We start from the raw sequence: 25,180 nt of genomic DNA, 5'->3' as shown, positions 1-25,180 counted from the left end.
TGGTATGTAAGGTTTCCCCAAAAGAATAATCCTCAGGAGGAGAAGCTGAAGGTATGGATTCTTCAGCATCAGAATCCTCATAGTGGGGAAAAGAATATTCCTGCTCAGAAGAGGAGTCAGAAGAAATGAAAATCTGATCTGAAGATTCATAGAAAGTCTCTTGCCTAGGCCTCTTATCAGGAGGGGGATGGGGACCCCTGATCAAGGTAATCAAGTCTTCAGCCATTTTGAGCATTTGTTTTTTGGGCATGGAGGCCTGTCCACGTGGCTCTTGAGGTTGTTTCTTTGTCTTTGAAGGTGCTTTAGTCTTTGCCTTTGAAGTTGGTTTAATCTACAAGTGTTTGGGTCTGAATACACTCTCAGAAGCCGGTGCCTGCTCAGTGGCTCCGGAACCATCTGAAGGATTAGCGTCCGAGGCTCCAATACTTTGAGTTTCCAGCGGCATGTCCGACTCCACGTGGGAGTCGGTAGCGGTCTGTGACTCTAAAGTAGCGGTCATTAGGAGCTGCGAAAGCACCTCACTGAGAACCAGCGAACCGGCGACTAGCTTAGGAGAAGTTTCGTCATCGGTTTTGGGCCTCAGCTGTCTTTCTTTTTCTTATTCTTTGCGTTTTTTGTGTACTCCGGTAGTCGAATGGCTTTCCGACGACATTTCTGGATAATTAAATCTGCGTCCAAAGTAGTTTAAAGCATAACCATACCGACGCTTAATAGTGCGTTGGTTAAATCTAGCACAAAAACGACAACCCAGAAAATTATGATCAGGGCCTAGGCAAGGAATACAGTAAGAATGAAAGTCCTTATGAGGTATTTGCTTCCCACAAGAAATACAGTTAACTTTTCCTGACATCGGTTCTGGAGCAAGAAAAAAGTTTCCCCAACGGGGCACTTAGCTTTATAGAAGACTTTGGATCTGAAATTCGAACTTGAAAATCTCAGGACTCGGCCGACCGGCACTTGCGAACTGCTTCTGCTTCGGGCATCACGCGGCAAGAAAGACTAAATAAAATGGCGTCGGCTGCTTCTTTTATACCCCTGATGACTTGATGTCAGGGAAGGGGCAACGACAGCCGACGCAGGACCCAAGATTTTGGAATTCAGGCCGAGTGAGGGCAACCTGCCAACAGGATTACCCCAAATGTAATGACTGCAACAGTGAAACACGAAGAACATCTGAAGAGAAATGGAGATATTTTTGTTAGAGGGAAGGGGTGGGAGATAAAGATAGTCATAGAATTTTGCTTCCAAAAGAAGGACTCGCTGTAGGGGAAAGCCCTCTGTGGTTTATCAGAAAATCTCTTCCTAGGTGCTTTTCTATGTTTGTGAGAGGGCCTAAGCTCCCTTTTAACAAAGGAAGTGGATCTGAACAGATAGCTCGTATGGTACCTAGGGACTGTGGAGAGATGAATCTACCTGCAGTCCTTCATGGCCTTGCCCTGCTCTTGCAGAGTTTTGAAAAGACTGGCAAGCTTGTGGTCCAAATAAAAGATAATCGTTCAAAGGGGAATCCATGACTTTCGATTTGAAGACTTCAGGGATGGGCTGACCCCATAGCCATGCTTATCATCTGCTCACTAAGCCAGTGGCAGCAGCTGTAGACATTTTGTCCACTGTATCATAGCTGCATTTGATGCTGTGTCTACCTGTATGTGTAGCTTGGGACAGAAAGACTGCACTTGCTGCTTGGAGTCGGCTGTCTGAGAGTCTGTCACTAACTTCTGCAAAGACTGTAGCACAGACAGCATGTATTTAGTCATTTGTGTTTGACAATTAATTGTATTTATTTATTTTACATTTATTAACCGGGATTGTCTGACTGAGTAAAAGCCCTTTTTCAGCAGAGGCCCGGGCAGAAAAGCTCCAAAACATAGTTGCAAAAAAATATAACCATTACAAACACAGTTAACAGTGTAATCATTCATAATAAAACTTGCAGAACAGTTATCATATATATGCAGTTACAATTATCTAGAAAAATGTTATGAAGAATACTGCAGCAGAAGGAAAGGAGATAGTGTTAGGTAAAAAATTATGAAGTAGACTAGTTTAAGTTGTAAATGTTTTGGTATAAAGGGGAAGAAATGATGGTAAGACAGAGGAAGCTAGGTTTATTATTTAATGAAGGTATATTCAAGGAGGCTGAGAACAGGTACAAACCAAGTGACTTTTTATGTACTCTTTAGTGGCTAGTATGAATAGCTTAGGATGTGAAAGTGGTCTAACTTATTGTGGGAGTTTGTTCCAAGCAAGAGAGGGATGGTAGCTGTATGTAATGGCTCCTATTTTGGACTTGGGCTTGTAGATTTGTAAAAGGTCTTGGGTGGAGCTCCTGAGTAGTCTGGATGGGAGATTATGGTGCCTAGGGTTGGACAGTAGGATGGTGAATAAATAATTGACTGCATAATTTGGAGCTGAGAGAGGAGTAGGAGGTATGGTACTTTGAGCCAGTTTAGATGTTTGAGGAAGATACAGTGGTGAGATTTGTAGGTTTGTTGTGCAGCAAATCTGGCTATTTTGTGATAGGTTGATTCGGGTTTGCTAAGTAAGGTGGAGTTAAGATTTGTGAGTATTTGGGAGCAGTATGTTAGGCATGGCAAAAGATAAACATGGGTGATTGTGATTCTAGATTTAGGGGTGAGGAATTTTTTATTTCTGTAGAGAAGTCCTAGTTTTTGATCGGTTTTCCGGACACAGTTATTTATATGGAGGTCGAATTTAAGCTGATCATCAATGGTTACACCAAGGAGTTTAGTACTAGAGTCAGCAACTATCAGAGTGTGATTTAGTGATTTTATTTGAAAGTAGATCTGATATGAGTAACAGTTTTGGGGAGAAAGAGTAAGAGGTTTTTTTTGGGATTAAGGATGAGCTGATTATTGGTGAGCCAGGTTTCAACAGAGTTGAAAGAAGACTGGGTAGCTGTTAGAAGTTCAGAGGGTGAGTTAGCAATGGTGATAACTGTGGAGTCATCTGCATATTGGACTAATGAGGATTGTGGACAAGAGGAGTAGAGTGAGCTGGTTAAAATATTGAAAAGTAGTGGTCCAAGGATGGATCCTTGGGGAACACCCACTTTCACTGGAAGGGGAGATGATAGTGAGGAGTGCCATCTTACTGACTGCTGTCGGTCAGTGAGATAGCTGAAGAAACATGCTACTGTTGTAGTAGAGAAGTTGAGATCACAGAGTTTATTTAGTAGCAGAGGATGTGAGACAGTGTACGAGAATGTTTACACTTTCTTATCTCAGTTATCCATGGCCCTGCTATCCTTGTCGGGGGGGGGGGGCATTAGCAGTGTGAATGACTTATCTGGGAAGAGAGAAACTACTGCAGGGTCAGCCATAGGGTTTTTATACAGGTATTTAAGCTCATCAAGGACCTTATAAAACCTGGCAGGTCTTTTAGGACCAGGTGGCTCAGAGTCAGGTGTTGAGGAAGAAGACTGAAAGGTATCCTGATCAGCTTTGAGGACTGAGGGGATTGGTGTAGGTGCCAGAATACCTTTCTACAGAAGGCTGCAGTATCTTTTTTGCAACTCAGAGACTTGCCCTGACTGCCATTCAAAGTGTCTCATCATGCTCTGAACAGTTTCTCCAAAGGCAGCCTCTTCCAAGGGACAGTCAGATGAAAGGGAATCCCCTTCATCTGAGCAGACCTGCACAGAAAAGTGGAGTTGCAAAGAGTAATCCAGAGAATGACCGGAATCTGGATCCTCTTCAGAGGAGGAAGAGTCCAAGATGTGCTTTTATGGTGTGGTCTGAGTTAGCTGGATCATAAAAGAATTCTTCAGTGCCACGATAGCTTTAAATGAGCCCCAAGAGAAGTCCATCCATTCTTTTTCTCTGGAAGGTGTAGAGAACATCCCATGCTTGTTTTTTTGTTTCTTCTTTTTAAGACTGATGTCCACCTGCATGAGCCTTGGCGGTTCAGAACCTTGTCTCATTTCAATAAGCATACCAGGACCTCTTCCCATACAAGGATCTGGAGGATCCCATGCGGGCATTCTGAGATAAGATGAGGTTTATCCGAGGTATCCATAGTCTGCAAGGCCTCAGGGGCCACAGCGGCCTTCAGTGGGGTCTCAGTAGTGGGTGTCTGAGAGGTAATCTGGCATACCATGGGTTCAAATACCTCAGTGGGTACATCTGACTCTCAGATGTTGGGCTGCAAATCATCTTGAGGTCTCGAGTGGTACAGTGGGGATTTTGGAATATGCCCTTTCACCACTGTAGTTCGATTTTGGAGATGGTATATATAATTAGCAGGGGGTGGGAGGCACAGGTGGACTTGCCCTGCTACAAAAAATATGGTGTCTTTTTTCAATCCTTTGTGGATCAATGTCTAGTGTTTTGCTATTTAGGTGTTGTCAATGTCTGATAGACAACTTGCTTTTCTGATGGAAGATTATAATTCCATATATATATATATATATATATATATATATATATATATATATATAGAAATAAACACACACACACATATACAAACACACAAAGCCACTCAGAGGCATAAACAAACATACTTATGCAGGTTTGCAATCACATACACATACTCACTATTACCATGCTAATTCTAATGTGCAAAACATTCTACAATAAACAAGGAACGGGGCCACTTTTTCTAAAAATACTCACACCACACTCATGCAGATCTGTAGTCAGATACACATATTCAAGCTATTATTTAGACATTTCTAAAGTACAAGTGAAAGGTTTCCACTGTAAATAAAGAAGAACAGTGACTACTTCCTCTAAAATCACCAAGAAGAGATTAACATAATACTTTGCAGAAACAAAAATTCCATTCAAGGCTTCTTACACAAAATCATTAAACGCCAAAGAGCTATAAAGTCAACCAAAACACCACCTGCCTGCCGTGAACTACTCCAGAACTTGAACATGATTAGGCAGTGAGGACAAATCTGAAACTTAAGAAATGAGAGTTTGTGTAACAAAAGCACTGTAACATATCACTAGCTTTATAGTATGCCCAGAAACGTGTCTGTCAGGTAGCTATTTATCTGAAGTCCACCAAAAAATACATTTCCTTTAACTTTTCCAGAGGAAAAATCATAACCGTTACAGATCAGTAAGAACTGCTTACTTTTTGGTGTGGAAAGTGGATCTAGCATCTCCCTATTTATGGGGCTACAACTCCTGAACATACCCCTTCAGCCTCTCAGCTTTCAAAATCATAGCAGAGGGACATCAAAAGTCATAGCACAGGATTCAAAGTTAAAGCACTCAAGATATGCATATGTGGAAATTCATACTCCTGGGAGTGAGGACACAAATAGTTTTGGTAACCACAAACTATAAAATTAAGACTCTTGTGGTTTTTACAAATGCATGCTTACATAGCTGTACCAGAAAAATGCATCCTTACTGCACTGATACACGTCTATTTTTTGGGGGGTTTATTGTATAAACTATGGTTTAGTTTGCTGCACTAGTATAAAGTTTGAATATTTTCATTTGCCTAAAGCATGGTTGCGGAACATTCACTAAACACACATTTATAATGCACACATATATAAAAAACAGTGAAGACACCTTAGACTAGAAGCGAACAGAGAGCTTCAGATATTTCTAGTATACCACACAAACCCTGCAAATTTCTTGCCCATCTGGGCCGTTTTTAATGTGACAACTCCCTTGCCCAGGAAAAAATGATTTTGCTCATTTTTGTGCCAGTCTATACTTGGATTCAATAACAGCAGCATTCTAAAAACTATCTTGCCATCTGACCACAATATTGCCAAAAAGCTTGTTCATTTTTTGCACAAAATGCAGTGACTTTTCATGTTGTGTCCTTCATGTTCATCATAACATTATGGAAGCTTTTCAATGTATAATTACACATGCACAATTATAGCCACCTGTTATGATGGTGTACACAGTATGCCTCAGATGTTTTTTGCAAGTAAATGAATGAAAACATTAAAAAATGTCTTCTACTCACTGCTGGCAGAATCATTCACTACACCCCATTACAACCCCCCCCCCCCCCCCCCGTCCTCCCAATGTCTTACCTCAATAATCAGAAACAAAGACTCAAAATCAGGAAAAGGTTTTAAACACTGGTCTAATATAATTAGAACAAGATTTGTATTACCAAACATTTTCTGAAGGATATGCAGTCTGAAACTCACATGCCTGGCATTACTTAGTAATTGCACACAGCAACAACTTGAGAAGCCACACATTTTAAGAGGAACAAACGAAAATACCTCTCAACTTCTTTGCTCAGGAAATCTAGACAAAGTCCAAAATAATGAGGGAAAAAGGCTGCAAAAAGGGAACATTTTTAAATATTAGTTTTTAATCTACTTGCTAATCAGGTACACCCACTGGACAAAGTCCCTCTTCTCAGGGGTGACCTTCGAATGCTGTCTGAATAAGTGACTTGTTCAAAACTAGGCAATAAGCAAATGGATGGGGAAGGAATCCAACCTTGTACTTCTGACTACATGAAGCAGCTCATTAACAGCTCAGAGATTTACTTCCTCTGGACTGACAGACAACTACAGTTCACTTAAAATGCTAACAATACAACAGATGTTGCAAACACATTTATTTTTTCACAATAGTAAGAACTAAGTCAGTCTAATAGTTTCATAGCTACTTACTAGGTTGATCAGTGAAGATCTTTAGAAGCCTAGCTATACTTTCCATGAAGTTTTTAGCCCTTATATGCTAAGAACAAATAACCTAGAGACGTGCAGAACATTTGTACACTGCCCCACCCATGAAGGACATGGATGCTAAACCAGCAATGAATTTACAGTTACCCATGCATTTCTCCAATTACTTCTGAATAGTGTAAGCCATGTACTTTGTTTTATGTGGAGAGGAAAGCAAATCCAAAGAAGTGGTATTCATTGTGATAAATATCTATCCCTTCAATGTACTCTGTTTATATTATAAAAGAGATTGATTAAGCAGGTGTTTATGCTCCCCACTGGACCTGCAAATGTGTAGTAGGTCTGGACTGGATATGGCCTGTTAAGATTCTGTACACACGGCAGAGACTGATTCTCTGTAGCTTGTATGTTACTAAGAAGGAATTAGGCCCTTGATTTTCTTAGTAAGAAAGCATTGTGGGCAGTCAAACGTTTGGACAGGTACATACCGAAGGAGGCATTATATTCAATGATCAGCCTGATGAATGCAGAATACAATGGAACGATCAAATCCTTGGACCTGGACGCCTTACACTTAGTTCTAAGTTGTGCAAGAAAATATTACTTTCTTAAAACAATGGATACGTGGTGATCGAAGGTCAGTTCATTGCCTAGACAGGGTCCCCAGTCCCTAACTACAGAAAGCTACAAAAGACTGGAGTGTGACTGGCATTAACAACTGATGGTAATCCTAAGAGATCTGCCAGAACATAAAGAATTTAATAAGGGATGAGAAAAAAATCTGAGGTAAAATCAGAGACGTTTTGCAAAATCAAGCTCAGTTGAGAGAGAGAGAGACATGCTAAGTAAATGAGTGCCTGTATCTCTCTCTCATATATATATATATATATATATATATATATATATATATATATATATATATATATATATATACAATCTGTATCCATCTATATATATATATATATATATATATATATATATATATAAAATCTACATATATAAACCTATCTATATAACTATATATATATATATATATATATATATATATATATATATACACACACACGTGTGTTCATACATACACACACACACACACACAGACACACACACCAACTTCTTTGCTCAAGAATTTGGAACCAAAACAAAATAAGGGACAAAAAACAGGCAGACTGGGATTTTTAAACTAGTTCTAGGAAACTGATCTCTCATTGGTTGTAAAACTTAGATAATGAAAGAAAAGAATTTGGAGCAGTCTGCATTCAAAGTAGAGCAGCTGTGCAGGCATTACTTTAAAAGGCTGAAACTGGAGTGATCTGTCAAATGCAGAGTAGTTCAGATGTATGCTCCTGGGCCGAAAAAGTAGTAGCCTAGCTTGGCAGTCCAGGAAAAATGCTTGATGCTTGGCAAAAAAAAGAAAAGGAGGACAGTCCCCAGGGAGTGGTTAACCAGATATTACAAGTAAACTGTGGAAAGTGTTTAACACTGCTGCTTTAAAGTACTCGCTTCCTCAGTTTTGCTCTCAGATGGGCACACACTGTGCAGCATATGCATGTCTTTCCTATGTCTGTATAGATTTTTCACGGGGGAGGGGGCTTTCATCCCGTATCCCAAAGACATGCTGTAGGTGGACTACTGATTCCCCATAACAGCTCATGGGTGTGTATGTGTGCAAGCATATGCATCATGTGACTGCTGCTGATTCTTAACTATCCTGCTACAGACAAGTATCCTAGCCAAGAATAATTTTCAACTTTACACCTACTGAGTGCCAGAATAAATCAGGTATCACAGAATGAATGAATGTAAAGACAAGAATGATGACAATTACACACATGCAATTACATAGTTCTGACTCCTAAAACAACTGCTTTCAAATGTTTCTAGATGTACTTAAACTGCTCAAAATGTTGTAACACATGCATAAAGTATAGCATAACATATGAAAATGGTCTTACCGCTAAGAATTTCCAGTCCTTCTGAACATGGAGTGAAGATGTGCTGTCACCTTCCTCTACAGCATAATTGCCAAGAAATAAATCAATTGAATCCTACAAAATAAAGAATGAGAAGTGAAAAGTATAATGTTGATTAATATTAACATTTTTTCAGCATTATTCCATTTACATTTTCTGTGATTATTACAAAAAATATAAATAAAAATAAATAAATAAATAAAGATCTATAAATAAAGTACAGCTGTGTACAATCCTTTTCCCTTCCCCTTTGCAGTATTCCTTAAAAGGGGGATGTTTGTCCCAGGCAGCCCGTCACTTGGCCAGTATAGGTAAGCTTGAAAAAGATCTTGTTTGTGCCATACATCACATTTATGCTCCCTGCACAGAATGTAGGGCATAAAAGGGACGCACAGAATGTAGGGCATAAAAGGGACGTACAGATGCAACTACCCAGAACTGAATTTCCCCAGAAGAGAACAATTATCATGGGACAAAGGAGTCCATGCACATCAAGGAGGAAAAAAATGCAGAACAAGCAAGAGGAGGTTGGAAAGAGGGAGGGAGCGAATACTGCCACAATGAAGAGAAGGACATCTACTGTTATAGCAAAATTTTATACAACTGTACTTTGTCCTTCTATATCACTGTTGCAGTATTCCTTAAAAAAGGGAGAGTAAAAAAGCTCAAGAAACAGAATAGGAGGTGGAAGGCTGAGAAGAGCCATCAACAAACCCACATAAAATGGTTTCAGCAAAATCTGCTCTGGCTCTAGAAACCATATCCAACTTATAATGCTTAGTAAAGGTATGCACTAAAGACCAAAGTAGCAGCTTCAAGGGTAGAATTGGTGTCCAACTCCTTGAAGAAGGCACCTGAAGAATAGGTCAAGCCAAACTGGAGCACCTCACACAAATAAGACAGGACCAGAGGGACCCTTACTGAAAAAGGTCCTGGTTACGAGCATGGCACTAGACCGAAAATATTTTCCATTTGTACATACAAGATTTTCTGGCTGAGGGCTTCCTTGCCTTCTGTAAAACCCTGAGCATGCCCTCAGAAAAGAGGTCCCTGAAAGGGATCAAAACTCTATCACCCACAATGGCAGTTGGAAAGTGGACATGTGGGGATGGATGAGAGACCCCTTGTTCTGTGTAAGTAAATCCAACCACTGAGGTAACTTGTGATGATTGCCCCTGTCCAGATGCATTAAGAGGAGAAACCAATACTATCTCGGCAAAAAGGAAGTCATTTGCAAGATTTTTGGGGAGTTCAGCTGAATCTCCTGCAGGGCTCTTGGAAGTAAAGGAAGAGGAGGGAAAGCATAAAGAAACCTCCTCTTCCACGGAAAGGATAGGATGTCTGTTTTCCAGGCAGATGGCATGGCACTCTGGAACAGAAGAGAGGAATCTGCCTGTTCAGAGGGGAGACAAAAAGAACTATCTGAAGAATATCCCACAGATGGACAATGTCCAGATAAATGTCTCTGTGACGCATCCATTTGTGAGCCTGTGTTTTGGACCTGCTCAGACAGCCTACCACAATATTGTACTCTGTAGGAATAGATACTGTCTGAAGGAGATAACTGATAATGGAGAGCCACTTCCCAAGCTTTCCTGCAGAGGAGCTAAGATTTCATGCCCCACCCTGCTTGCTGACATACCACATCACTGTAGTGTTGTCTGTGTACACCTTCAAGGGGCCCGGACAGAACAGGAGGTGAAAAGCCTGAAGGGCCAAAATCAGATCCCTTCATCTCCTTGATGTTGATATAGTCTGACTTCTGACGGGGAGGCAAAGACCCTAAACTTTAAGATGATCAAGAGAAGCTCCCTACCCCATGTCCGATACATTGGTGAACAGCTCTGAGACTGAAAGGACCAGCCTGGGTTGAGAGTGAACTGTTGTATCTACCACTCAAATTCCTTCTTGAGACAGGAAAGGTACACCAAAAGTCAGAGGGTGATGATGCTGCAGCTAAACTGATATGAGGTACCACTGAAGCTTCCACATATGCAGTTTGGCAGGAGGAAGCACTGGAATAGAAAAGGCCATGAATCCCAGGGCCTGAAGAAACTCCCTGGCTGGCACAGCAGTCAGGGGAAGAAGATACTGAAAGAAGGCTGTCAATGACAATACCCTTGGAAGTGGAAGAGAGGGCAACCTCTGAATTCTGCTACTCAGATACACATGATCCTAACAGGGAGCCAGGATGGACTTTTGGGAGTTGATAGTAAACCCTAGACTTTGAAGAAGAGAGTTGGTGAAATGTAGATCCTGCAACAATCAATTGGAAGAAGACGCCTGAACCAACAGGTTGTCTATATAATCTGAATGCTTTGGAGACTGCAGAAGGAAATCAAAGGAGCTAGGTATTTTGTGAATACCCTTGGGGCAGTAGAGAGGCCAAAGGGCAAAACAGTGAACTGAAAATGCGAGAAGGTCACAGAGAAATGTAAAAACTTCCTGTAGAGAGGGTGAATGGGGATATGTAGGTAAGCATCCTTCAGATCCAAGGACACCAGAAAAGCCTGGGGTAATAAAAGAGGAAACAGAGTTTGAAGAGTAAGCATCTGAAAAGATGGGATCTTGAGAAAGATGTTGAGCCAGGAAACATCTCCAAGTGCCCTCCTTTCGAGGAACCAGGAACATCTTGGGAATAAAAATGCCATCCCACTTGGGAAGGGGGGGTCAGGCTGAATGGTCCCTTGGTTCAACAGGGACCCTAGAACCTCCAGGAAAAGAAGCTGCTCTAGAGGAGGTTGAGAAACCCCAGAAAAAGGACTGAGAGATTTCCATACCATGAAGTAACCCTAATGGATAATAGAAAGAACCTGAGTCTGAAGTGATGGGATGCCAATTTGGAAGGGACAAAGGACCCTGGTCCAAAGGTAGAGAGGGCAAATTGTCAAAACGAAGCAGGCTTATCAGAAAAATGAGGTTTCTAGGCCACAGAAATTTGAGAAGCCTTAGCAGAGGGCACCCGCCTCCCACCCTTCCTGCCCTTAGAGGCCTGGTGAGGTTGCCTGGGAACAAAAGCAGATCTAGAAGGATAATTCCACAGGAAATTAGGGAAAGGAGGGACAGAAATATGTTTAAGGTCTTGCAAGGCTTTGCCTTTCTCTTGAAGAGACTTAAACAAGTCAGCAGCAGCAGTTCCAAAAAGATGGGGGTTATCCAAAAGAGCATCCAACAACTTGGCCTTAATGTTCTCAGGAAGAGACTGAAGATGAGGCCAAGAATAATGCTTCATGATAGACCAAAAAGCAATGGCCCTAGAAGAGGCATCAGCAGCATCATAACTATGCTTAATAGAGTGGTGAGCCACTTGAGAGGAGGGCACAGATAACCTGACAAGCCTGAGCAACCAAGGCCAGAGCATACCTGCCAAGTGGGTCTGGTAATAAATAGCCCTAAAGACCAAAGTAGCAGCAGTGTACACTTTCTTGCCACTCCTCTCTATTGCCCTGCTATCCTCATCAGAAGGCAAAAGTATGGAAGAGGGCAAAAGCTTAGAAGGTTTGTCAGAAGAGACTGACACCACAGTAGGATCAGCAGAAGGACATTTAAATAAAAATTGACAAACCTCAGGAACCTTAAAGAGCCTATCAGATTTCTTAGGAGCAGGAGGCTTAGAATCAGGAGACTTGGAAGCAGCAATGAAAGCATCTAACAAGGCAGCCACCACTGGAGGAACTGCCGATGGTTTAGGAGTACCCACCAGAATCAACTCATAATATCTTCTCTGAATACCCGACACTTGAGAAGAATCCCACTTAAAGAATTCCATCATCCTAGCAATTCTGCCCCAAAGGACAATTCCTTGAAAAGCGACTCAGAGTTAACAGAGTCCTCTGTACCACAATCAGAAACCAAGGGCAAAGCATCCATGAAGAATTGGACAAAGACCCCTCACCAGATAGGGAATCCTCATCCGAGGAATCTGGTTTCCTAAACTGTTTAGAAAGGGCAGAGATCCAAGGACGAGTGGGTACTGAAACCCCTTGAGGAGGCTTTAGAGCCATTAAGACAGAGAACAAGCCCTGAGTAAACTCCTGCCACTGAAACATGCTTAGGTTTTTGTCTTTTCTTAGAAGGGACATTAGTCTAACAAATACCGGAGGTTCCGACCATTGGAGAAATTCAAGAACAGACCCCTGAACTTCCTCCCTGACCAATATCTGCAGAATCCCTCTAGGACCCTCAGAGATAATCAACCTTGGTTCCCCCTTGATGTCCGGAGCAGATCCCTGCAAAGCCTCAGAGAAAGACAGATCCATGCCGGCCTCTGATGGGGTCACGGCAGACAAATCTGACATAACAGGAAACAACCTACAGAGCTATTACCTGCTGCTAGAGGGATGTCCAGTGGAGATTGGACAGCTAAAGAATCTGTCTGAGACTTTGTGGCCTTCTTCTTACCTAGCGGAAGAATCTTACAGTTAAAGGATTCTGTCATGTTACCCTGGGCTATCTGTCTAAGCCATTGGTTTTCAAGATAAATGGCCAGGGAAGACAGCTTTTGAGTATCCTAGGCACAAATGCATTACAGATACTACAAGAGGTATGGTCGTGGGAAGTGCCCAAACAAAAAGGACACTGTTTTGACGATCCTTATGGGGAATCTGCCTTCTACACTATTTTCCCCTCTTGGATGACATGAGTTCTAGGTAGTGGTAAAAAATACAAGACCAAGAAAGTCAATTTTAAAAACAAAAAGAAAAAATTACCCCAACAGGGCACTTATCTGGTGTTGTTAAATATTCAGTACACAACAAAATGTTCAACCCAACTGGCAACAACAGCATTTGAACTGGTGGCAAAAGAAGTTCTGGGTAGTTGTGTCCATGTGTCCCTTTTATGCACTACGTTCTGTGTGGAGAGCATAAATGTGATATACGGCACAAACAAGATCTTTTTCAAGCTTATCTATACTGGTTGATCAATGGGCTACCTGGAACAGGAAATCCCTTCTTTAAGGAATGCTGCAACACTGATAAGGACATCAGACAGTACAAGAGCAAATATGTCAATGTTGGCAACACTGGTGCAGTACTACAGCTCACACAGTACATTTGTGTGTACCTACCTTATCACCAAAATTTACAGAAGGCACTGTAGCAATAAATGTTGACATTTTGATTTACTCACCATATGTGCTCTTTGTTATGTGTTATTAAGGCCATACTAATTTCCTGTTAGTGTTCCGTGGAATCTAGCCGAGACACTATTAGCAATTGCCAAAAGTCTCCTTCTGCTTTGATCCTCCTTTGGCCTCATACAGAAATGTCTCTGTAGTAACCTACTTTGCTATGCACAACAAGATAATATAACAACAGAAAATTAACTATATGACTGAACTAGTTTCAAAAGACTGAAACATAAATGAACACCATTGCGAATCTAAAACTCTGAAAGCAACAAATGACTAAACCCCCAAATTTTAAAATAAGTCCACTGTATACAAGAAAGTAAATACACAAAGGGTTAACTTAATAATATAAACAATGTATTTTGTACAGGCCATGCTTCCTTCACCCCCAAGTGGAGACTGTGCTCCCCAAACCCCCTAAACATATATTCTGAATCCAAGCCTACTCTAAGAAAGTAATCCAGTTGTCCATCTGTGTTACAACTTCTGTCTAAAAGAACAAGGCTGTAAAACCTGAATTCAAAATATATATTTTGGAGGTGGAAATGGGGAAACACTTCCACAATGGTAGTGCAGATAAGATTGTCTCCATGCAAAGTTACTGAATATGTACACTCACAAAAAGTGTGTTTATTTCAAATTCTGTATTTGTTTTCATGTACATATTTTTGTAGTCTGCACGTTAAACAGTTAATTTCTAGAATTTTGTTTTTAATCTTGTGATTGTCAACAACTAGAAAAAATGCTTTCCAAGAAAGGTACTTCAATTCCACTGTACCTAGTGATTCACAGGGAGATAAATAATTTTTCCAACATAAACTACAAAATTCAAAGGTATAATGTGTTTTCTTAGTGATATCAAGTGAAGAAATCCTTAACTACAGGTTCATAGGTGAATACTAGGCTAGCTGCCCTTGTGGGCCATTTTAAGCCTATCCAGTTTTCCTTCTTGTGTTTAAATTGATCTATCCCATCTGGTTAGATATTGGCCTTACCCATCCTATGGTGGATAATTATATATATTCTCCCTGGGCCTGTACCAAAAATGGGCTCACCAAGGCCCAGTAGACCTTCCCGGTTAAAAATACAATAAACAAACAAATAAATAAATAAATAAATATTACCCCTAATGAGAATAACTGACAGTATATCATAAATAATTTGAGGGGACCCATGCATGGAATAATGCATTCAGAAGCTGCCTCTGTCCATTAGTAGTACGGGGAGCAGTCCTGGAGTAAATTTTTTGCTTCCCATCCATACATCCAAATTGTGCTTGAATATGGAGAGAGATTAATTTTGCTTTACGTGAATGGGCAGTCTGTTCCAGAGAAGTGGATACACCTCTTGCCCCTCCAAACTGTTCTGTTAATGTTGCTGAAAATGTTTAGATTCCTAGATGGACTACTTCTGATGCCATTATACTTGCTGATGTGTTGGGTCAGAGGATGCCTTGTATGCCAGACACAGATCGTCTCTTAGCAGTCTGTAGAATACATAGTATAATGACAGGTCTTTGACACAGTCCATGTAGGACATATTGTTTAGGCCTTGTATGTTTTTAGTAAGATATCTCTGTGGGCATCCCAGATGTTGCATGTGCCTGCACCGATACATGCCAAAAGGGACATTATACTCAATGGCCTAATAAGAGTAAAGGGGGACAATGACACCCCTAGATCTAGATACAATCCTTTGTTTATAAGCTGTGCGGTATAGAAGTACTTTCTTACAAGGGACACATGTTGCTCAAAATTTAGGTCACTGTCCACATACGTTCCCAAATTTTCAACAAGTGGGTCAACTCTTAGGGGCATTTTGTCAATGTGGCAGTTCCCTTGGGTAGATAACTTCCCAAAGAATACAATAATGCATTTTTTGGTATTAAATTTCAGTCCATGATTTTGGTACCAGTTATTTATTTGGGACAAACCTTCCTTCAGGATGGCTAAGTCATTTGGGGATTCAATGACTGCTCCTAGCTTGCAGTCATCTGCAAATTTAATCAGCCATATCCCTTTGGAATTGGCTTTTCAGAAAAGTAGGTGCCAGACTGGAGATGTCTCAGCACAGAAAGTACAGTTGTGTACACTTACCATAAATGTAGATGTTTGAGCAGTGAATGAGAGAAGAGGGGAGGTTCTGTGTTATAATGAGCTGAAATGGCTGAGGCGTGGATTTTAATAGAGGAAAAAGATAGGCCCTTGTGAAGCATCTCAGTTAAGTATTGTAAAATCTGAGGTAAATTGGGCACTGCTGTGCTCATCCCTTGAGATTGGTTCCAGGCACAGAATCTTTTCCGTTTTTTAGCATAAGATTTTCTAGTGCTAGGCCTCCTTACCTCTAAAATGATATCCATCACAGGTTTACTGAGGGACGGTAAAGGAGAGATTATGTAATTAGCCAGACTACAAGGTTCAGTGTTTGAAGCTGAAGGTGCAGAATCTAGATCTCCTGCTGAGACAACAGGGAAGAAGTCTGAGGCAGGTGCCATGGGGGTAACCGTGACACACTGCGCAGGAGGGGGTACCAGTGTTGGCACGGTCAATCTGGATTAATCAAAACCATCCTTGGTTTGTCCTATTTGATTTTTAGTAGTACTTTGGGGAGCAGAGGCAGAGGGGGGAAGGCATAGACGGATAGGTTTTTCCAGCTGAAGGACAGAGCATCCACTTTCCAGGCTTGTTTGTGGGGAGTCCTTGTGCAAAATTTGTCCAATTGGTAGTTCTGGGGAGAGGCAAACAGGTCTATATCTGGGCTCCCCCATTTGCTTGTCAACATGTTGAAAATCCTTAGTCCCAGTTTTCACTCGTGTGGGTCCATGAGGTTTCTGCTTAGTCCATCTGCCAGTGTATTTAATTTTCCTGGCAGGAATTGAGCTTGTAGGTGCACTTGGTAGCTCAAGGCTATGTTCCACAATGCCATGGCTAGTCTGCAGAGGGGGTAAGAATGTGTACCCCCCTGCTTGTTTATGTACCAGATAACAGTGGTGTTGTCCGTCTTTACCATTAGTTGTCCTGGAAGAATGTGGTCCTTGAAGGCTGTCAGAGCATTCTGTACAGCTAACATTTCTTTTTGATTGATATGCAGGTGCATTTGACTTGGGTTCCATTTGCCCTGAATGCACTTCCCTGCCAGGTGAGCCCCCCATGCATAGTCTGATACATCTGTTGTTAGGGTTTGGGTGGCAGGGGGTGGTGTGAAAGGTAGTCCCTTGTTTTGGTGGCAGGCCTCTGCCCACCAAAGGAACTCTAGGCGTAGGCAAGGTATGATAGGAATCATGGCTTCTAAATCCTGAGAATGTTGACACCATAGGCTTTTTAGATACCAGTGTAGTTTCCTCATATGCAGTCTTGCATATGGAATTAGAAGACTGCAGAAGGCCATGAACCCCAAGGCTTGCAGTATTTGTCTTGCAGATAGCAGGGTTATTGTGGCCACTTGTTTGAAGTAGGTTGCCAAATGAATTTGTTTCTCTGGCGTGAGGTAAGCCATCTGGGAAGTTGTATTCAAGCTTGCTCCCAGGAATATAATTTGTTGATGGTACCAGGTGTGATTTATTTTCGTTTATGGTGTACCCCAGACAAGTTAGAACCCTTTGTACAAAGGCCAGATGACTCAAAAGTATGTCCTGGCTTTCTGCCTGAAATAGACAATCGTCCAGGTATGGGTATATTTAAATATTTCTTTGTCTGCAAAATGCAATAACTGGAGCTAGGCACACTGTGAATACCCTGGGTGCAGTAGATAAGCCAAAGGGCAGGGCAGAGAACTGATAGTGCGTGTAGCCTGCTTTGAAGCGTAGGTATCTTCTGCAAGATTCCCTGATTGGGATGTGCAGGTATGCTTCTTTTAAATCTAGTGTTGCCAACCAGGCATCTTTGCCTAGCATTGGAAGTAATTGGTGAAGAGTCAGCATTTTGAATTTTGGAATCTCCAAAAAGGTGTTTAGAGTAGACAGATCCAGGATAGGATGCCATGAATTGTCTTTTCTGGGTACCAGGAAAAGTCTTGAGTAGAAACCTTGTCCCTTTTCCTCTTCTGGTACCAGTTGAATAGCCTCCATGCTTAAGAGAGAAAGTACTTGTTTTTGGGCCTCTGCCCACTAGGTGTTGGCAACGTGTGGAAGTGAAATCTGTATCTCTGGGACACTTATATTTAAAACCCATTTATCCTGGGTAATGAGTTCCCAATTCTTTGCATGAAGAGCAATCTTCCCCCCAAAGAGGCAGTCAGTTAATAAGTGCATGGAAATTTTAAAAGGAAGTCATTGAGACAGTTTACCATAGGGGCAGTCTTATTATTCTCAGATTTGGAAGTGGAGGCCCCCCACTGCTTAGTCCCGTGTGTCCCCTGGGACTGAAACCTGGGGTTTTTGCTATGTCTGGGTTTGGCTTGAGAAGACCTGGAAGGGGCTGGAAAGGACCAATTCTTAGAGGGCCAGTGCCTACTAAATCTAGGAGGCTGAGCTTGTAAGAAAGCTTTATCTTCCATCTTTTTTAGAACTTCCTCAGCCTTGTTGCCAAACAGGCGGTCATGATTTAAGGGAGCATCCAACAATTTAGCTTTAACATGATCAGGCAAAGATTGCTCCTTAAGCCAAGCATGCCTTCTGAGCACAGACCCAGTAACAGCAGCCCTGCAAGAGGCCTCTAGTGAATCAAAACCACATTGCAAAGTATGTTTTCCAACTTGTTCAGCAGACTGTATTAAATCCTGTAATTCTTTATTTTCCACACAGTCAGGAATCAACATCATTTTCTGTTTAAGCAATCCAATAACATGTTGCTGATACTTTAACATATGAAACTGGCAGTTTAAAGCCCTAATGGCCAAGGTTGCAGAAGTGTAAACCTTCTTAACCCATCTATCCAGCACCCTGGAGTCTCTATCAGAAGGGGTAGGATTTTTAGCAGTAGAAGCCTTAATGCCCTTGGTCTCCTGTGAAGTAATCTCTGGATCTGCAATAGAATTTTTAAAAAGGAGCTTGTGAGACTCAGGGACCCTGCAGTATCTGTCAGGTTTTCTGGGAGCAGGAAGCAAGGAAGCAGGGGCCAAACTAGATTGTGAAAAAGCATCATCAACAATGTCTAGTACAGGAGGAATAGCTAAAGGCCTATGCTGAGGTAGGAGAAGGAAATCCCTAAGCCTCTTTTTTGAATCAGAACAATCCTGACTTTCCCAGTGGAAATGCTCCCTTACAGGATGTAAGGTTTCCCCAAAAGAAAAATCCTCAGGAGAGGAAGCAGAGGGAATGGAGTCCTCTGCATCAAGTCCTCTGCATCAGAATCTTCATAAGTAGATAAGGGCAAATCCAGATCATCAGAAGAATCAGAAAAAACAGAATCCTGGTCAGAAGATTCATAATCAACTTCAGTTCTAGGCCTCTTACAAGGGGGGGGGGGGGTTGGCTACCCACTGATTAGAGTTATTAGATCTTCACCATTCTTATCATTTGTTTTTTAGGCATAGAGGCCTGAGCATGTGGCCTGGGCATCAGTTTTTTAGGCATGGTTCGAGATTTAGGCCTAAGTAAAGAAGGAGGCGTCTGTTTAATATGCAAGTCTGTAGGCCTGAATACACCCTCAGAAGCCTGTGCCTGCACAGCGGCTCCGGACCCATCCAAGGTAGAGACATCCACGGGTTCCATAGTTGAAGCATCTTGTGGCATACCGGACTCCGAATGGGTCTCAGTAGAGGCCTGCGAATCAGACATAGTGGGTATCAGGGGCTGCAAAAGCACCTCACTGAGTACTGGCAAACTGGCAATTGGCTTACGAGAAGCGTCGTCGGCAGTTTTGGACCTTGGCGGCCTGTCTCTGTCTTTATCCTTGTGTTTTTTTTGGAATCCTGGTAGTCGGATGGCTAATAGACTACATTTCTGGATAATTAAACCGAGAACCTAAATATTTAAAAGCGAAAATATACCGACGATGGATAGTGCGCTGATTAAATAAAGCACACAACCGACAGCAAGGTACGTCGTGGTCAGGGCCTAGGCAAGGAATACGATACGAATGAAAATCTTTATGAGGTATTTTCTTTCCACAAGTAATGCAATTATTAACTTTTACTGACATCAGTAAGGAGCAAGAAAAAGTTTCCCCAACGGGGTACTTAGCTTTATTTGAAGACTTCAGTTCTGAAACTTGAAAATGAAAATTTCAGGAGTCAGCCGACTGGCACTTGCAAACTGCTTCTGCTTCGGGCACCGCACGGCAAGAAAGACTGATGTAATGGTGTCGGCTGCAAGTTTTATACCCCTGACGACCTGACATCATGGAAGACGGGACAGCAACCGACGCAGGACCCAAGACTTTGTTAATCAAGCTGACTGAGGGCTATCTGCAAGCAGATAACCCAAATGTAATGACTGCAACAGTAAAACACGAAGAACATCCCTGGGGAACTCGACTGGTGACTGGTCTCTTTGTTGAGGTACCTTCCCCTATTTTGATTTCCTGCGTCTTATCTGTGAACAAGTTGGCAATACAGCAGGTGACACAGGAGTTTACTCACAGTTTGTTTAGCTTTTCTAAAATACCTGAGTGGGGAACAAGCTTTGGCCAAGTCAAGGTATGGATCATTTTACCTTAATCCATTGCTTTGGCAACATTTTCAAAAAGTCTACCAGGTTAAGTAGGCACCTGTCCTTGACAAATCCAAACTAAGATGGGTCCAGTGTTTGGAATTTCCCTATGTCTTGAATGATTACTTCCATGCTAAGTCTTTCCATGGCTTTGTGTATGAGGCTGGCCAGACTTATAGGTCTGTGGAAGGTCCTCCCTTATGCAGGGGAATGACTGTAGCTGTTCACGGTTAGCTTGGTACAAAACCTGTATGGAGGCTTTGACTGAACAGTGTTGATAGGGGGTCTTACTAAATCATGCCTCATGCTATTTGAGATGCATACCCAAGGATACTGTCAGGACCCACTGATGCAGTACTTTCAAGCTTTTGATAGTAACTTTAGGACTTGGTATTGTGTGACAGGTGCAGGTGAGCTACTTTCAGATATGGGCAAAAAGGAGAGAGAGAGGGGGGTAAACTTAGAGCTAAGTTTATCAGCCAGTAGGTTTGCTACAGCTTCAGCCTCAGTTTTAGTAAAATTGTTCACAATCAGTTCAGCACACTGCTGCATTGTACTTTTGAGATTATGAATGCTACTGAATAAAGCCTTGTGATTTTCTCTGGCTTAAGTAGCTATTTTAGCCTCAAAGTTGGCTTTGGAGGAGTTTATTATGCTCTTGAGTTGTTTTTTTTTTTTTTAATGACCAAAAATAACAAAACCAACAGATAAAAACACTTACTTTATTTTATAAAAAATAAAGCTTTCAGGAAACTCTCTTCATCGGTTAATAAGAAGTTATGTATTCATCATAATGTTCCAGGTTGCCTTCATTCTTGACTGATGGGTTCGGAGCCGATCCCTCGGCTCCGATACGGCCAAATGCAAAGCTCGAGGTCTTCCAATAGCTCGAGGCCAAGCCCCCTATCCTATGATGCACTGTGAATTACCTCAGATCTTGTTTGCTGCGTATACTATAACTATATACAATACTTATTCCCCTATAGAAGGTAAGAAGACATTGAGCAACCAGGATGAAGCAACATCTAGCTCAACTATCAGCCAGGAGGGGGTAGGAGGGAGGGACATAAGCATGATGGCGAGATGAACAACTCACATGGAACATTATGGTGAGTACATAACTTCTTAATGTGAAGTTGTTCAATCTCGCCGTTCATTCTTGACTGATGGGTAGCGTCCCAAGCACCATCAATCTCGGGTGGCTCACGGGAGTACATTTCTCAGAACTGTGGACCCAAAGGATGCTCTATCCCTGGAGGCCTTATCCACTTTGTAATGAGTGATACAGGTATGAGGTTTTGACCAAGTGGCTGCTGCACAAATGTTATCAAGGGGAAGTTTGGCTGAAAATGCAGAGGATGTAGAGACTGCTCTGATTGAGTGAGCCTTAATCTTGTGTTGCAAAGGCATATTAGCAGCGGAATATTCAAAAGTGATACAATCAGATAACCATTTAGACAGAGTTGTTTTAGCCACTGGTTTACCTTTCTTGGATTCAGAGAATGAAACAAAAAGTTGGTCTGATTTCCTGAAATCTTTTGTTCTATCCAAATAAAATCTGAGCTGTGAACATCAAGTTGGTGCAGCATATACTCCAATTTGCTGGAATGATTAGGGAAAAAAACTGGTAAGCCAATAACTTGGTTAATATTGGTTTCTGAACAAACTTTGGGCAAAAAAGAAGGATTTGTCCTAAGTGATACTCTGTCAGCATGAAAAATAAAATAAAGAGGGTTGATAGATAAAGCCTGAAGCTCTGACACTCTGCAGGCAGAAGTAATAGCTATGAGAAAAATGGTTTTCTATGACAAATATTTGAGGTCACAAGATGATGCTGGTTCAAATAGAGGGAGAATTGCACATGATAGCATAAAATTTAGATTCCATGGAGAATAAGGAGTTTTCACAGGTGGTCTCATATGAAATGTCCCCTTGAGAAAAGCTTTGGATAACTTGTGGGACATGATGTTTAAACCGTCAACTCCAAGATGAAAATTAGAAATAGCAGCCAAATGAACCCGAACTGTTGCTGCTGCCACTCCTTTGTTAAAGATCATAGTCAAAAACTCTAATAAGGATGTCAAAGGGGCTTGGTAAAAATCAATATTATTTTTAGAGGCCCATATGGAAAATCTCTTCCACTTACTAAGATACAATTTTCTAGTGGAGGGCTTGTGAGAAGACAAGAGGATCTGTTTTGTCTCATTGGAAAAGTTATGAAGCCTGGCTATGAGGGGAACTGGAGCAGCCAAGCTGTCAGCTTCAATGACTGCAGAGAGGGATGAAGGTCCCCCGACGGGTGTGTCAGTAGGTCTGGAACTGTATCCAGCATCAAGGAATCCTCCAAGAGATGAGGTTGAAGGAATGGGAACCAAATCTGCCAAGGCCAATGAGGAGCTATAAGAATGATGTTCCTTCTCAGGGATTTTGCTTTCTGTAGAACCTTGGGTATCAATAGTATTGGTGGAAATGCATAGAGGAGACCCGGGGGCCAATCGTGTATGAGTGCATCCCTCGGGGCTTCTCCCGGAGGGAGAATCAGGGCAAAGTAGCTTCTGCATTTTGTGTTGATGTGACTGGCAAAAAGGTCACAGCAAGGCTGGCCCCATTTGCGGTAAATCCTGTCTGCAATCTCTTTCTTGAGGGACCACTAGTGTGGCAATAGGATTGCCCTGCTTAGTTTGTCTGCTATCACGTTGGATCTCCCTGGGATGTGCGTTGCCAACAGAAAGCGCTGGGAGGAAACAGCCCACTGCCAAACTCTGAGGCCTTCTCGGCAAAGGGGGTAAGATCTAGTTCCCCCTTGTTTGTTCAAATACCAGACTACTGACATATTGTCTGTCTGAATCGCAATCGTTCCCAGAGGAAGAGAGTCCTGGAAGTACTGCAACATCAAAAGTACTGCTCTCATCTCCAGGATATTGATATGCAAATGTAACTCCTGATCAGTCCATGTGCCTTGGGCAGTCTTTCCTTGAAAATGCCCCACCACCCTATCAGGGACGCGTCCGTGGTCACAATGGCTACTGGGGAGGGTAGAATAAAGGGGTGTCCTATGGTGACATGAAGAGATGTCAACCACCACTGGAGGTCTTTCTTGCAAGAGCTTGTAATCAATACTGTGTGGTCCATGGGTAGTTCTTGGTAAGACCACTGAGTGAACAACAGCCATTGAAGGATCCGCATATGCATTCTTGCTAATGGTATGGCTAGGATTGCTGCAGCCATCATACCCAATACTTTCAGAACTTCTGAAGCTAGTTCTCTGTCTTTCGATACCAATATGCTGACATGCTGACGAAGAAGAAAGACTCTTTCTACTGGCAGCTTTAGAGTGGTGGTTGAGGTGTCTAGCCCTGCCCTGATAAAAACGATATGCTGCGATGGCGACAAGGCAGACTTTTCTGAGTGGACTATAATGCCTAGATGATTGTAGAGTGACAGAGTGTATCCCCTTGCATGAATAAGTTAATGCCTGGTGGTGGCGGTAAGGAGCCAATTGTCTAAGTACTAAAACACCTGGAATCCTAGACGCCTCAGGTGAGCCGTGACCACTGTCATGCATTTGGTAAACACTCTGGGGGCTGTAGTGAGACCAAAGGGCAGGGCTGAAAACTGAAAATGACTGGCTCCCAGCCGGAAACGCAGGTGATCTCTGGATGGCCTGGCCATCTTTATGTGGTAGTACGCATCCTTGAGATCTATCGATCACATCCAATTGTCTTTCCCTAAGAAGGGAAGTATAGACTGAAGCGTGACTATCCGGAACTTCTCTGTCTTTACATACTGGTTCAGTCTGCTGAGGTCCAAAATAGGTCTCCAGTCCCCTGTTTTCTTTGGAACCAAAAAGAACCTTGAGTAAGTTCTGAATCCTGTTTGGTCTGCTGGGACTGGCTGGATGACTCTTTTCTAGCAATTTTTGGACCTCTATAGTTGCCTGTTCCCTGTAACTGGGTGGAACATTCAGGATTCTCCTTATAGACAGAGGGGGCGTGGTGAATGGTATGAAGTACCCTCTGGAAATTATACTTTGTACCCAGCTGTCTTTTGTTATTTTTTGCCAGGCATCTGGGTGCAAAGATAAGTGACCCCCGACTGGCTCCAGAGCAGGACAGTCGGGCCTCTTTCAGGAGCGCTGGTAGGGTTGTCCAGAGAAGTGATCTGTCACTCTGATGTTGTGGACCCCCTCTACCGCGAGGGCAGCGTCTTCCACTATTACACCCTCCTCTGCCCCTGGAGGGGGGGGTTCACCAAGTGTGTCCTGAAAGGCTCATTGGGCTTTCCGGAACCACATTTTCCCTCCCCTTTGACCTTTGGGATAAGGTTGGGTAAGGGTGGAAAAACGGACTCCGACGGCAGACAGAGTCTTTCCCTCCTGTTCACACCTGGTCAAGGTTTCCTTCACTTTAGGCCCAAAAAGGGATGAGCCATCAAAGGGGGTTGTTCTCGAAGGATGAATTTAAGGGCTCCGCGAAGGAACACAAGTACATCCAGGAATGTCTTCTAAGACAGATTCCTGTACCCGCAGCCCTACTCGTTCCTTCAGCCACATAGGATATGAGACGCATGGATGAGTTGACAATAGAATTTAGGATAGAAAGCTAGGCAGCAACTTTATCAGAGTCACTTGCAGCCACTGTACACTGAAGAGCATCTTCCAACTCCTTAAGGAGATCTCTTTGCAGTCTAGTAAAATGGGTTAAGTAGTTCAGTGAACGGAAAGCAAAGGTTGCTGAAGTGAACATGCGTTTCCCATGTCTATCCATGATCCTAGACTCTATTAGGAGGATGGATAGAGGAGGAGGTCTCAGACATCTCCTTTTTGGTGGCCGCCACCACCATGG

General features: G+C 42.3%; 1 protein-coding gene across 1 annotated transcript in view; it reads right to left on the bottom strand.

Moving 5' to 3' along the window:
* The window catches only part of SACM1L (SAC1 like phosphatidylinositide phosphatase), a 1,643,742-nt gene that overhangs the window by 153,621 nt on the left and 1,464,941 nt on the right, over positions 1–25,180 (bottom strand). Inside the window, exon 17 of the mRNA XM_044065524.1 lies at positions 8,599–8,691. Within this exon, the coding sequence (XP_043921459.1) occupies positions 8,599–8,691 (93 nt within the window). The remainder of the gene's footprint in view (positions 1–8,598; positions 8,692–25,180) is intronic.

Source organism: Protopterus annectens, chromosome 3.part0 (assembly GCF_019279795.1).
Source record: "Protopterus annectens isolate FY-2018-M chromosome 3.part0, PAN1.0, whole genome shotgun sequence".
Classification (NCBI taxonomy): domain Eukaryota; kingdom Metazoa; phylum Chordata; order Ceratodontiformes; family Protopteridae; genus Protopterus; species Protopterus annectens.
This window is presented reverse-complemented; position numbering and strand designations above follow the sequence as displayed.